Raw genomic sequence first — 12,283 nt, forward strand, 5'->3', positions numbered from 1 at the left:
ATTTGGTGTGCATTGGAAGAGGGGTAGTCTTATACAGCGAGTATAGCCCAAACCCTATAATTTAACAGGAAATGTAGGGGGTCATCTTATACGCCGGAAAATACGGTAGTTATACGTTATACATTTAAATAGTTGTCATTTAAATTAAATGTCTTAGAATCAAAATGCAATAGATTTCAAATAATTTCTATAACTATCATATTGATTTTAAGAAGTAGCATTTTGAATCTGTTTCTCCTACTAAATTGACACTGTGAGAGCCAGTTTATTGTTTGTTGTCAAAGAATCAGGGTAGAAACTGGGAGACTGTGAGTTCCAGTCCTGTCTTGGACATGAAGTCACAGAATAATTCTGGGTCAATCATACTCTTTCTAGGAAGCAGACAATGGCAAACTATTTCCGGAAAACCTTGCCAGGAAAATTGCAAGGACTAGTCCAGGTAGTCAACAGGAGCCAGGATTGACTGAATGCATAAAACAATGAATAGAGTCAATGAATATACTTTTGTTTAGTTTTCTTCAGTTTTATTTTTATTCATAAATATGTTTGTTTGTTTGTTTATAAAATTTATTAGCCGCCTGTCATACCCTGGGTTAACTATGGGTGGCTTACAGTTACATAAAATCTAAAATATAAAAAGTTAAAAACCAACATTAAAACAAAAGACACATGGAGGGGGATGTGGGTGAAATGCGGGTGGGAGGTGGGATCTGTTATTAATCAAGCACCTCCATTGTACTGATCCCCCAGTGGAACCTGAAGCCAACTGGCACAGCCACGTCTTCAGGCCCTTACGAAGAGATAGGAGGTTCCAGAGGGCAGGACTGACAGCAGAGAAGACCCTTCTCCTGGACCCCTGCAGCTGGAATACTTGGGTTGACGGGACCCACAGCATGCCTCCTCTGCCGGCATGAGGGATACGGGCCAATCCCAGTGAGCTGAGACAGTCCCTCAAATAACCTGGACCCATGTCATGATGGGGTTTAAAGGTGATCACCAACACCTTGAATTGCACCCAGAAGCAGACCGGTAACCAGTGCAGCTCGCAGAGCGATGGTGTCACAGGGCCCTTCATTGGGGCCTCTAATCTACCTGCGCTGCCACACTCTGAACCACCTATAGCATCCGAATGCTCTTCAAGAGTAGCCCCATGCAGAGCACATTACAGTAGTCTACTTGTGAGATGACTGAACAACTGAGCGCAGGAAATCCTGTTTTGTTTATTTGTATTCAGTTAGTGAAAGCAAATAAATAAATGCATAAATAACAAAACCATATTGATTTCTTCCCAAATGAATAGACCACGGAAATGACAACACTTCAAGACATTTCACTGACTGTCAGAGCAGGAGAATTGCTCATTGTGATTGGCCCCGTGGGAGCGGGAAAGGCAAGTCTTGATTTTTATTTTTTTTTCCTCTTCAGTTGTCCTTTGGAAGTTAATTCTGAAGCATTTGAAAACAGATATTTTGCACCCTGTTCATTCTCTGGGTTTCAATCTGTTGAGATCCAAGCTTGTATAATGTAGAGTGAGTAAGATGAGGTAACAGTGAGCTTTGTCAGAACTGACCAATACTGGTCTTCCCATTATCATGGGAATGATATGGGTGTGATTAAGGCTAGTCTGCATCTTGCTAAAAATAATATGGGGCAGAGGTACATATCCAGAATGAGTTGTGGAACTCAAAATCAATGGGCACATCTAGTGAGGTAAGATAGCAACTTGGAATGAAGGAAAATAAATAGTAAAGGACTTGAATTAGTAAAAGAAATAGGAGAAGGAAAAACAGGTATGTGTATCTATGTCTGTGCAACAAATAGAAAAGGAAAGAATATAATAGATCTGACTGAAACTAGCCTTGTCTTGTGAAATTGAGCTAAGTCAAGGAATGAATTCAGAAGAATGAATGAGATTTAAGCATCAGTCTATTTATAAATTTGCAATGAACAGATATGAATCTTCATTCAGGCTTTTGACAAGCTTGATTGAAGCCACCTTTTTCTTTTTTTTCTTTGTTCCTATCTGGATTGTTTTCTCTGTCACTTTTTTTTTCTTATTGTTTTGTGGTTTTTTTTAAATTTCTAAACATTTTTGACAATTAGCGAATACCCCAGAGTCACTCAGAGTTGGGCAGCACATACTGTACAGTAACCTTAATAAATTATTACTATTATTAATTTTGAATCAAAAGGCATTATGGTTCTCATTGTTTATGATGAAAATATGAAAGAATTGGTGAAAAATACATGGTGATGAGACATTTTGTTATTTTTTGTAGTGTGGAGTAGATTTGGGGAAAATATGGGTGTGGAAAAAACGGAAAGAAGAGAAAGAAACTAAACTGGAAATAATATGATCAGAAGATGAATGGTTTTGTTTCCTTATACAAAGAGACTTGCAGCAAGAATGGGTGCAAAGTTACTGAGGCTTTAACTTCATTTAGATTACCTAGTTTGGCAGAGTTTTGTTTGAAAGTTTTATGTGAACAAAACTTGGGAAGTGAAGTCCTGTTTTGTGCCAGTGAGTGAATGTACCAAGCAGATTTTTTTTCTAGCCTGCAAATCATTAATGTATGAATCTGAGAAAAATGTATATTGATTTAGAGAAAGCATATGATAGAGGCTTGATCAATAGAATATTTTGTGTGAATATGGAGCATTATTGGATGTGGCTGGTTGCTGAATGCGGTAACAGCAGTGTATCATACAAATGAAGCCCATTGTTAGTGAATTCAAATAAAGTGCAAGAAATAAGACAAAGATGTCCCTTAGATTGTTTAAAGAATTTATGAATAAATGTATAAGGAATGTTCATGGTAATGATAGAGGTCTGATTCTTTGCCTAGAGTCAGGGAATATGCAAATAGAGCAAACAGATACATTTTTAGAACTTTGATAGAATATTTACTATACATTGGAAACTAGATTGGAAACCATTTGTCCAGAATGGTACAGGGCAGGGATCCCCAACTTGTGGGCCACAGCCCACTACCAGGCTGGCCAGTGCATGCATATGTGTGTGTGCGCTCACTTCCGCTCACACTAGCACTGCTGCCTCTATGCAAATGGGGCACCCCATGGCGAAAATGGGGCACCATGTTGTATTATTATTTATTTAGCGTATGGCTGGTCACACACAATATTAAAAACATTTCATACTTACAAGTTAAAACAGTTAAAACAATTAAAAAGAAGCAGTAATAAAACCTAAGAGGAAAACAGAAATAACATTTCAGAGTTTGATGTCGAGTTTGGAAATCCAGTCAGTAGCTACCGTTGTTACGCAGAGGAAGTCCTTAAAATCTCCTGGGTATTTTCTATTAGTGCATTCCCTCACTATATGTTGGATAGTCTGTCGGGGAGCCCCACAATCACATTGCGCTGAAGATGTCTTTCCCCATTTATACAAGCACACACCCCATGAGTCGTTCTAATTCTATTGTATGTCACCCATATGTGTTGGGGTAAATTGAACCCTGGAAGTATATCATTAGGATTAATATGCTCGAAAATATCTTGGGAGGTATAGCTATTCCTTGCTTCCATCCACTTTTGTGTGGTGCTCTGATGTTCGGTCACATGGGCACTAGCACCGCCGTGTTTGCGCCGCTCGTGCTTGTGGCCCTGTTTGTGTGCGAGCACGCGTGCACATGTAAAATGCTTCCCCCTCCCTTTCCCTCTGATCCACCAACCGAGAAAGGTTGGAGACCTCTGATATGGGTCCCCTTCTTGAGCTGGGAGTTGGGCTAGAAGACCTCCAAGCTCCCTTCCATCTCTGTTATTCTATGATTCTTTAAAGGATGGATGGTAAGATACAAACATATGGAAGTGAGTGGTCCATAATAATGCATGATCCGTTGCAAGGAATGAATGTTTTTTTAAAGAAATAAAAATAGTCTGTGCTTCTGCCCTCTTACTTATAAGAAAGTGAGAGGTGAATGGCAGAAGAAACATAAAGGTAAATTCAGTGCTGTGAAATGTATTTACAGGTAGTCCTCAACTTACAGCAGTTCCGTTAGTGACCATTCAAAATTACGGCACTGAAAAAAATGACTTACCAACATTTTTCACACTTAAGACCATTCAGGACACTTGGCAACTGACTCATGTTTATGACTGTTGCTGTGTCCTGGGGTCATGTGAACACCTTTTGCAACCTTCTGACAAGCAAACGCAACAGGGGAAGCCAGATTCACTTAACAATCTTGTTACTAACTTAACAGCTGCAGTGATTCTCTGAACAACTATGGCAAGCAAAGTTGTAAAATGGGGAAAAGCTCATTTAACAAATGTCTCACTTAACAACAGAAATGTTCAGCTCAATTATGATCGAGGGCTACCTATATGTGGTAATGTAAGAAAAAAGAGGATCAAAAGTAGGATCGAGAACCATGTGGCATCGCGTTATTTTCTTCTGGGAATTATTCAAGACCTGCCTGTTTTCCTGGGTCTTGGGTATAGAGTGACTTTGGAGTCCCTTAATTTGTTTTGTTTTGTTTTGTTTTACTTTGGTTTTTGTTTTGTATTTTGCTCTTCTGGATTCTTGCATTTTTTAAAAAAATAGTTGTAAGTTGCGCAGAGTCAGCTGGAAGTTGGTTTGCTTATAAATTAAGCAATAAACACATGGGAACCCAAATGAATGGGTGATGAAAGAATGGTGTGATTGAATACAAAAGTGAAGGATCAATTTATCTATGTTGAAATGGATTGGTCCTATCAAATGGAAGCAGACTGAATATATGAAGGGTGAGTGCATGGACTGAGAAGAAAGGAAAGAACAACCAAACTGTGGTTGAAGGGAGTCAAAAAAAGGAGTTGAACAATGTAAAGCAGTGGTCCTCAATCTATGGGCCATGGCCCACTAGTGGGCCATTGGGAGTTTCCAAGCAGGCTGGCAAGCACACATGCACATCCACACATGCGCAAGCAGCGGGTGAGCATGCACGGGCTCTATTTAAGTGAGTGGCAGGTGCATGTGCACACCGCTCATGCAAATAAAGCTGCATGCATGCTTTTGCTGGCCACTCATGCGGAACCATCCCCTCACCACCACCCCCTGTCTGCCAGAAAAGTTTGGGAACTCTGATTTAAAGGATAAAATATTCTTGAAGGACATAGGAGAACTAAGGATGTTTTACAGGAATAAAAAGGTATAGAGCAGCGGTTCCCAAACCTTTAGTATACCCCGCGCCCCTAGAACGCTTCTGATATATTCTCGCACCCCTTACGAAAGTTTGAAATCATAGCAACGAATTATCCATATACACTATAATTTTGAAAACCCAAGTTTTTGCACCCACTGGAATATCATCTTGCACCCCTAGTTGGGAACCCCTGGTATAGAGTAATGAATTGTTTGATATAGACTAGATTCAGTTCCATTTCCTTCTCTCAAATTTTTGAAAATTTCCACTATATTTGCTAGTTAATTCAAGAGTGGCATCCAATAAATGAGCCTTATCAGAGTAGTTAAAAGCAGCTGTAAGGCAGTTTCTTAAGTTACAATTCCTTGTAACTTTTGCTGCAACAAATATTTGTCTGTATTAGGGCTTTTGTGTTATCAAATGAATCAATATCCCTTTTTATTTTATCCTAAAGTCCATTTTGGCATAAAATACTAGAATGGGTTAGCTAACCAGATTAGTTAGGTGACGTATCTCTTGACTACAAACAATTAGCCAACTCCAGTTAGGTTCACATAGAAATTAATGTTAGATGTGATTGATACCACATTGTAGCTGTTGCAGATATACACGGAGAAGGACAAAGATCTATAATATGACAAAGCAAGAAAAGCAAGGGAACCTTTAGTGGTGGTTATATAAATAAGTTGTGCTTATGTCTAAAAAGAATGGAAGGTCTTAGGTGTGTTGTGCACATCAGTATTTATAATTTCGATCTGGTTTTTTCCATTCTTCTAGTCTTCACTCTTGAGTGCTGTCCTGGGTGAGCTGTCTACAATCAAAGGCTTTATAGATGTTCAAGGAAAAATAGCTTATGTTTCTCAGCAACCCTGGGTATTTTCTGGCACAGTAAGAAATAACATACTCTTTGGAAAAGCATATCGAAAAGAAAAATATGAGAAGGTGTTAAGAGTCTGTGCTCTTAAAAAAGTAAGTTCTTCATCTTTAAATACATATTGAGCTGAACATCTTGTTTTTCACTTTTTGCCAATAAAAATTGTCAAAGCCAGTACTTTTTTTGTAAAAGAAAAAGGTGGCAGAACTCACACATGTCATACAACCCGCCTTGCCTACCCTACAAGGTTCCATCCAAAAGAGGTGCCAGAACTCCGTTTTGAGCATTCTATGAGGAAAAAAGCCCTGGGCAAAGCATTATGCATGGAAAATTACAGGGCCCTCATCGAGGCCTCATTGCCCTTGGATTCCCAGAATCCAGCCTAACATCCAAAATAAAACAATGTTTAAGAATTGATAAAATGCCTGTGAAATATAGGACATCATACATTGTTCAAAATAGCTCCCTGGTTAAATGTAATTTAAGTTGGCTGGATCCATAAATAATTATGTAGGCAGGGCCTTTGTGGGATGAGGGCCCACTTAATTTTAAATGAGAGGTCAGGGCAGCACTCTTTAAGGAGCTGAACAGAGAACATCATGAAATTAGATTTTATCTAATTTTAATAAAATTTAATGAAATGTAATGACATATAATATATGTGAGTTACTAGGTTTTTCCCTATTGCCATATTAAAATTTTCACTTCAGTGATAATTTTGTGGGTTGGCGACCCTGTTGTAATACTTCAAGATTTATCTATTTCCCATTTAAAAGGTATGAAATAAATCTTAGGAGGAAACAATTCAGATTAGAAGATTTTTCACATTCCCTACTTGCGAGAGTAAAGATAGAAATTGCAGTGGATGTATTGTTCCTAAAAATGCCATTGGCTTTTTAAGCTGACATTGTATTTCACAGAATGTTCTTCAAAAAGTTCAACTTTACCTTTGATTTGGCAGGTGTGATCTAGGACATTAAAATAGATTGCCAAGAGACAGATCATTTCATTTGGCAACTTGAAAAATATTATACACCAAATCCAGTACATGACATTTGATGCCGCTGCTGTCAGGCTGAAGATGGATGAAAAGCAGACAGTTTAAAACCTTTTGCAAAACACATTTTCTAAAAATGCAGTTGGTCTCTTTTTTATAATTTTGTATGGCATTATGAAAACTGCCCATTATTTCCTAAAATTCATATTAAATTTGTAGTGGTTTATAAATTGCACAAACACACTTTTTTGCAGAGTGAAGAATCTTACAAAGCAATTCTGATTAATAATGTCTCCTTTTGAACAGAACATATGAATAATATTTACAATGGTTCTCAAATCAGTAAAAGGACAAATTATTTGAATAATTCTCTCTGTTTGATAGGATATTGACCAACTGGAAGATGGAGACCTAACAATAGTTGGAGACAGAGGAGCTACTTTGAGTGGTGGACAAAAAGCCAGGATTAATCTGGCTAGGTAAAGTGAACTTTAATTTTATGAGACCATCTTGAACCTGCAGGGGTATCAGTTAAATACCAAATGTATTTGGTGAAACTAAAATCTAAATTATGTACATTTCAAGGTCTCCTATAAAAACTTAAAATTGTGTCAATTAGTGATAACAAGCTAATGAAAGAAATCAAGCTGTTGAAATCGAAGTCCTAACAGCAAACAATGCTACATATTACACGTAGTCCTTGACTTACAACAGTTCGTAAATTGACCATTCAAAGTTACAGTGGCACTGAAAAAAGCGACTTATGACCATTTTTCACAGTTACAACTTTTCCAGCATCCCCATGATCACATGATCAAAAGTCAGATGCTTGGCAAATGGTTCATACTTAGGACCGTTGCTGTGTCCCCAAGGTCCTGTGATCCCCATTTGCGACCTTTTGGCAAGCAAAGTCAATGGGGAAACCAGATTCACTTAACAACCGGGTTACTAATTGATTAACTGCAGTGATTCACTTAACATCTGTGGCAAGAAAGGTCATAAAATAGGGGCAAACAACAAATGTCTCGCTTAAGAACAGAAATTTTGTGCTCAGTTGTGGTTATAACTCAAGGATTACCTGACATGAGTTAGTCGTTCACAAAAAGAGAATTTTAATATGCCTTTATAAAAGCCCTCATGGTGACTAGCATAGAGTTCCATTCTCCCTTATTCTCCACTCAATACAAACCCTAGGATGGCTTTTGTGAAAGAGATGCTCTCTTGGGTGATCAGATGTTGGATGTTTATAGGACTTCGAATTAGAAATTGATAGTTAATGGAGAGGTTTCATAGTGGGTGATGAATGGCAGTGCTATTCCACCCTTTTAACTAGAAGGCATATTTTTTCTGGATTCAGCTTCTGAACATCCAAGTGCTTAGTACAAATAAACCTTGTTTAACAATCATCATGTGATCACTCCACTTAACAACAATTCCGATGTGTTTCAGGATTTGATCAATATTATATTTCTTACTTGTTTTTAGATGTGAGTGTTTAAAGTTAAAATGAAAGATTGGCATTTTCTGTCTTTTGTAAAAAAATAGGGTTAATTTTAAATTTTAAAATCTTCTCAAAGCTATAAGAACCGGGAAATGACATTATCAGATTTATTTCTGATTTATAAGCTTTTTCTTACTCATACATAAGGCCATTGGTTGTAGGATTCTCTAACTCCCCAATGTTTTCAGCTTGGTGGTCTGGCCTGGTTGGGGGGGATGTGTTTGTGTAGCAGGTACATGTACACGTACACAGCTTCATTTGTGCAAGTGGTGTGCATGTGCCCACGTCTTCCACTTGTGTAAATAGAAGGCACTTGTGTGAGCAGCAAGCACTTGTGCTTGTGCATGAAACTCCTCACGCGATTGGAGCTTCGCATGTGTGCCTGTGCTTCCCTGCCACTTATCCATTTGTCCCGCAGCCCAGTTTTGAACAGGCCACGGCCCAGGGGTTGGGGACCCCTGCTCTAACTGACTTATTTGAGAAGGATGCCTGGCAAGGTATCTCCCTCAAAAATATATGGGGGCAGCAGTAGTGACCCAATAGCTGCACCAGGGCAGGAAAGAGGAAACGATGTCAGATGAGAGATCCTGCCTTTCGCTATATAGGTGAAGCCTTGCTGCTAAAAAATACACACTTATTTTAGAAGCAACCTAATTTTTCCTTACTTGTCTATTTTTAGAGCTGTGTACCAGGATGCCGACATCTATCTGTTGGATGATCCATTAAGTGCAGTGGATGCAGAAGTTAGCAGGCATTTGTTTGAAAAGTATGTAACCTCCCCGGTGCCCTTTTAAACATTTACATTTCTCTTCAATGATTCTTCTTTCTTAAACTGAACATGCAAACAAAGTTAACTTGAAACAGTTAAAAGACCTTCAGTGGTTTTTGTGGCCTAGTGAATAAACCATTGCTTCTATCTTATTCTAATGATGGAAAATTAGAATACTTTATGTAAAAATTTCAAAAATATTGGGAGAAGGGGATTCGATATTTCTGCCATAAGAACAACAGCTGATGTTATTATAAAGGGGTGTTTTTGTTGAATAACAGTATTTTTGAGTGAAGAATTATATTTCCCAATTAAAGAGTACAATCCTACGTTTATTTGGAAATGCCATTGAATTCAGTAAAATCTTATCCTACGTTAGCTGCATCCTTTATTAATTAATTCATTGATTAAATGATATAGGGTCTCCTGCTTGAGGAGGAGGTTGGACTAGAAGACCTCCAAGGTCCCTTCCAACTCTGTTATTTTGAACCATAAATGGTAGCTAAAGCAATTAGCTAATCAAGAATTTATACTTACATACATTTGCGCACTGTGGGCTTCTAGTCTTTTGGTTTTTGAGTTAGAGGAAAGAAACATTCCTAAAATCACAGTTGATAACTATGATTGTAGATTATTGTTGCTTTCCATGTACCTTGAAAAATCATGGGGCTTTTTTGATGATGTTTTGTGATATTGATTAATGGCGATTTCTTCTTGACATTGTAGCATTTCTTAATGTTCCTTTACAGTACTCCATCCTCTTCCCATATACTGCTTGCACTCCTTAAGTGTAAGATAATGGTTATTCTTGCATATGATAAAAGCTGGAATTGATTTATCAGTATCCAGTCTTATATGTGTGGATGAGGGAGTGCTAGTTTTCCAGATTCTCATTTGTTAAGAAAAGCACAGCAAACTTTGGTCAATTGTTTCTTAAGCTCTGGAATTCAACCACAAGTACATAGTGATGGCCTTTGTGAAACATCCTAAAAGACATATTTGGATCTGAAATGATTTCCATTCATTTGGACAGGTTAATCGTTTAAATAATGAGGCATAGTTTTTCTTGCCATGACCTCATGTAGAATCTGATAAAGATAACTGGTGTTATATTTCATTTATAAGAATCTGGAAGTTTTTTCTTAATACTGATCTAGCTTTCCAGATTTCAAAGCCTACGTGTGGCAAACAGTATGTATGACGGCATAAGCAAGCTACAGGTGGTCCTCGACTTATGACCACAATTGAGCCCAACATTTTGGTTGCTAAGTGAGGCATTTGTTAAGTTTTGCCCTATTTTATAACCTGTTTTCGCCATAGTTGTTAAGTGAATCTCTGCAGGTGTTAAATTAGCAACCTGGTTGTTAAGTGAAGCTGGCTTTCCCATTGACTTTGCTTGTCAGAAGGTCACAAAAGGTGATCACGTGACCCCGGGACACTGCAACTGTCATAAATATGAGACAGTTGCCAAGCATCTGAATTTTGATCACATGACCATGGGGATGCTGCAATGGTCATAAGTGTGAAAAACAGTAATAAGTCTCTTTCTTCAGTGCCATTGTAATTTTGAAGAGTCACTAAATGAGCTGTTGCAAGTCAAGGTCAACCTGTATTTACAAGTTAATTCCTTTTTTACTTTTCTACATCAACCTGGAGATCAGTGGTATATGCTTATTAATAAAGTAAACCAGAGGCAAACTGTGAGTTTTCTGGGCAGCATAAACTTAAAATTAAATTTAACTTTTCCAGTCTAATGATGTCAAACTGCCGCTGGCCTTAGCTTAAAAATAAATTTATTCTAGTGCTATATTAGCAGCTAAAAATGCTGCTAGGCGGGCCATAATAGGTACAGTATGAGGAAGGATGGATTTGACTGCTGCAGTGTTTGCTTTTTCAATTTGCCATGGCAATTAAATTCTGTTGGTCTCTGTTTGTACCCTATGCCAAAATAACCAAAATAAACAATGACAGATATTCTTTATTGTGCTATTCAATTTAAAAAGGCTCTTGAAAGACTTTAAGGCTCTGCTTGCATATTGCAGACATTCATAGCTTGTAATTTTAGGTGATACAACTTTCTTTGTGTTTGCTGTATTTGCAGCCTGCATGATGCAAGGAATGCGAGATAGGTGACAAACAAATGTAATAATACATAAAATAAAAATAAAGGCCGCTTATTTGCTTAGTTCCAGTTTTAGCCACAAGCACTAGTTAATTGTCTTCTTTTGATGTCATTATAGTTCACTATAGAGGAAATCTAGGTGAGCATTTGCCAAAAGCAGTGATGAGGTAGAAGAGGCTGCTTAATTCTTTATTTGCCCATTGATTTGATTATGTTGCAGGGTTTTTTTTCCTTTGCCATTTTTTAAAAAAGAATTTTTATTAAAATATTTTAATACATCCAAAGGGAGAAAAATATAACGAAGTAATTGTGTAAAAGAAAAAAAAGAAGTGAAGAGGAAAAAACAGATAAAAGAAGACATAAATACAATTCTAATCCAGTGGTGGGATTCAGATATGTGAACAACCGGTTCTCTGTGTGGATGCCGCTTCCGGAGGTCCATTCTGGCTGAATCCCACCACTGTATTTGTTCTAATCAAACTACTCTCCCAATTTCATCGTATTTCCAGTGGTGGGATTCAGCCAGTTCGCACCACTTTGGCAGAACCAGTAGCTAATTTTTTGTTGCCCAGGCCCAGAATGCACTTCCGGAAGCAGCATCTACACAGAAAACCGGTTGTTCACATATTTGAATCCCACCACTGCATATTTCTCTTCTATCTACAGTTTATTCTTTCTAATCATCAAAAGCACAAATCAGAAAATCATTTTCTTTCTCATGTAAAATGTCCATAAGTTTCACAAGTTTAATTGTTGTTGTTGTTGTTAGTTGCAAAGTGATGTCCGACCCATCGCGACCCCATGGACAACGTTCCTCCAGGCCTTCCTGTCGTCTACCATCTTCTAGAGTCCATTTAGGCTCATGCCTACTGCTTC

General features: G+C 37.9%; 1 protein-coding gene across 1 annotated transcript in view; it reads left to right on the forward strand.

The window, feature by feature from the left end:
• The window catches only part of ABCC4 (ATP binding cassette subfamily C member 4 (PEL blood group)), a 212,120-nt gene that overhangs the window by 59,189 nt on the left and 140,648 nt on the right, over positions 1 to 12,283 (forward strand). Inside the window, exons 10-13 of the mRNA XM_083361690.1 lie at positions 1,301 to 1,390; positions 5,922 to 6,113; positions 7,400 to 7,494; positions 9,196 to 9,282. Of these exons, the coding sequence (XP_083217816.1) occupies positions 1,301 to 1,390; positions 5,922 to 6,113; positions 7,400 to 7,494; positions 9,196 to 9,282 (464 nt within the window). The remainder of the gene's footprint in view (positions 1 to 1,300; positions 1,391 to 5,921; positions 6,114 to 7,399; positions 7,495 to 9,195; positions 9,283 to 12,283) is intronic.

Source organism: Vipera ursinii (assembly GCF_947247035.1).
Source record: "Vipera ursinii genome assembly, chromosome: 4".
Classification (NCBI taxonomy): Eukaryota; Metazoa; Chordata; class Lepidosauria; order Squamata; family Viperidae; genus Vipera; species Vipera ursinii.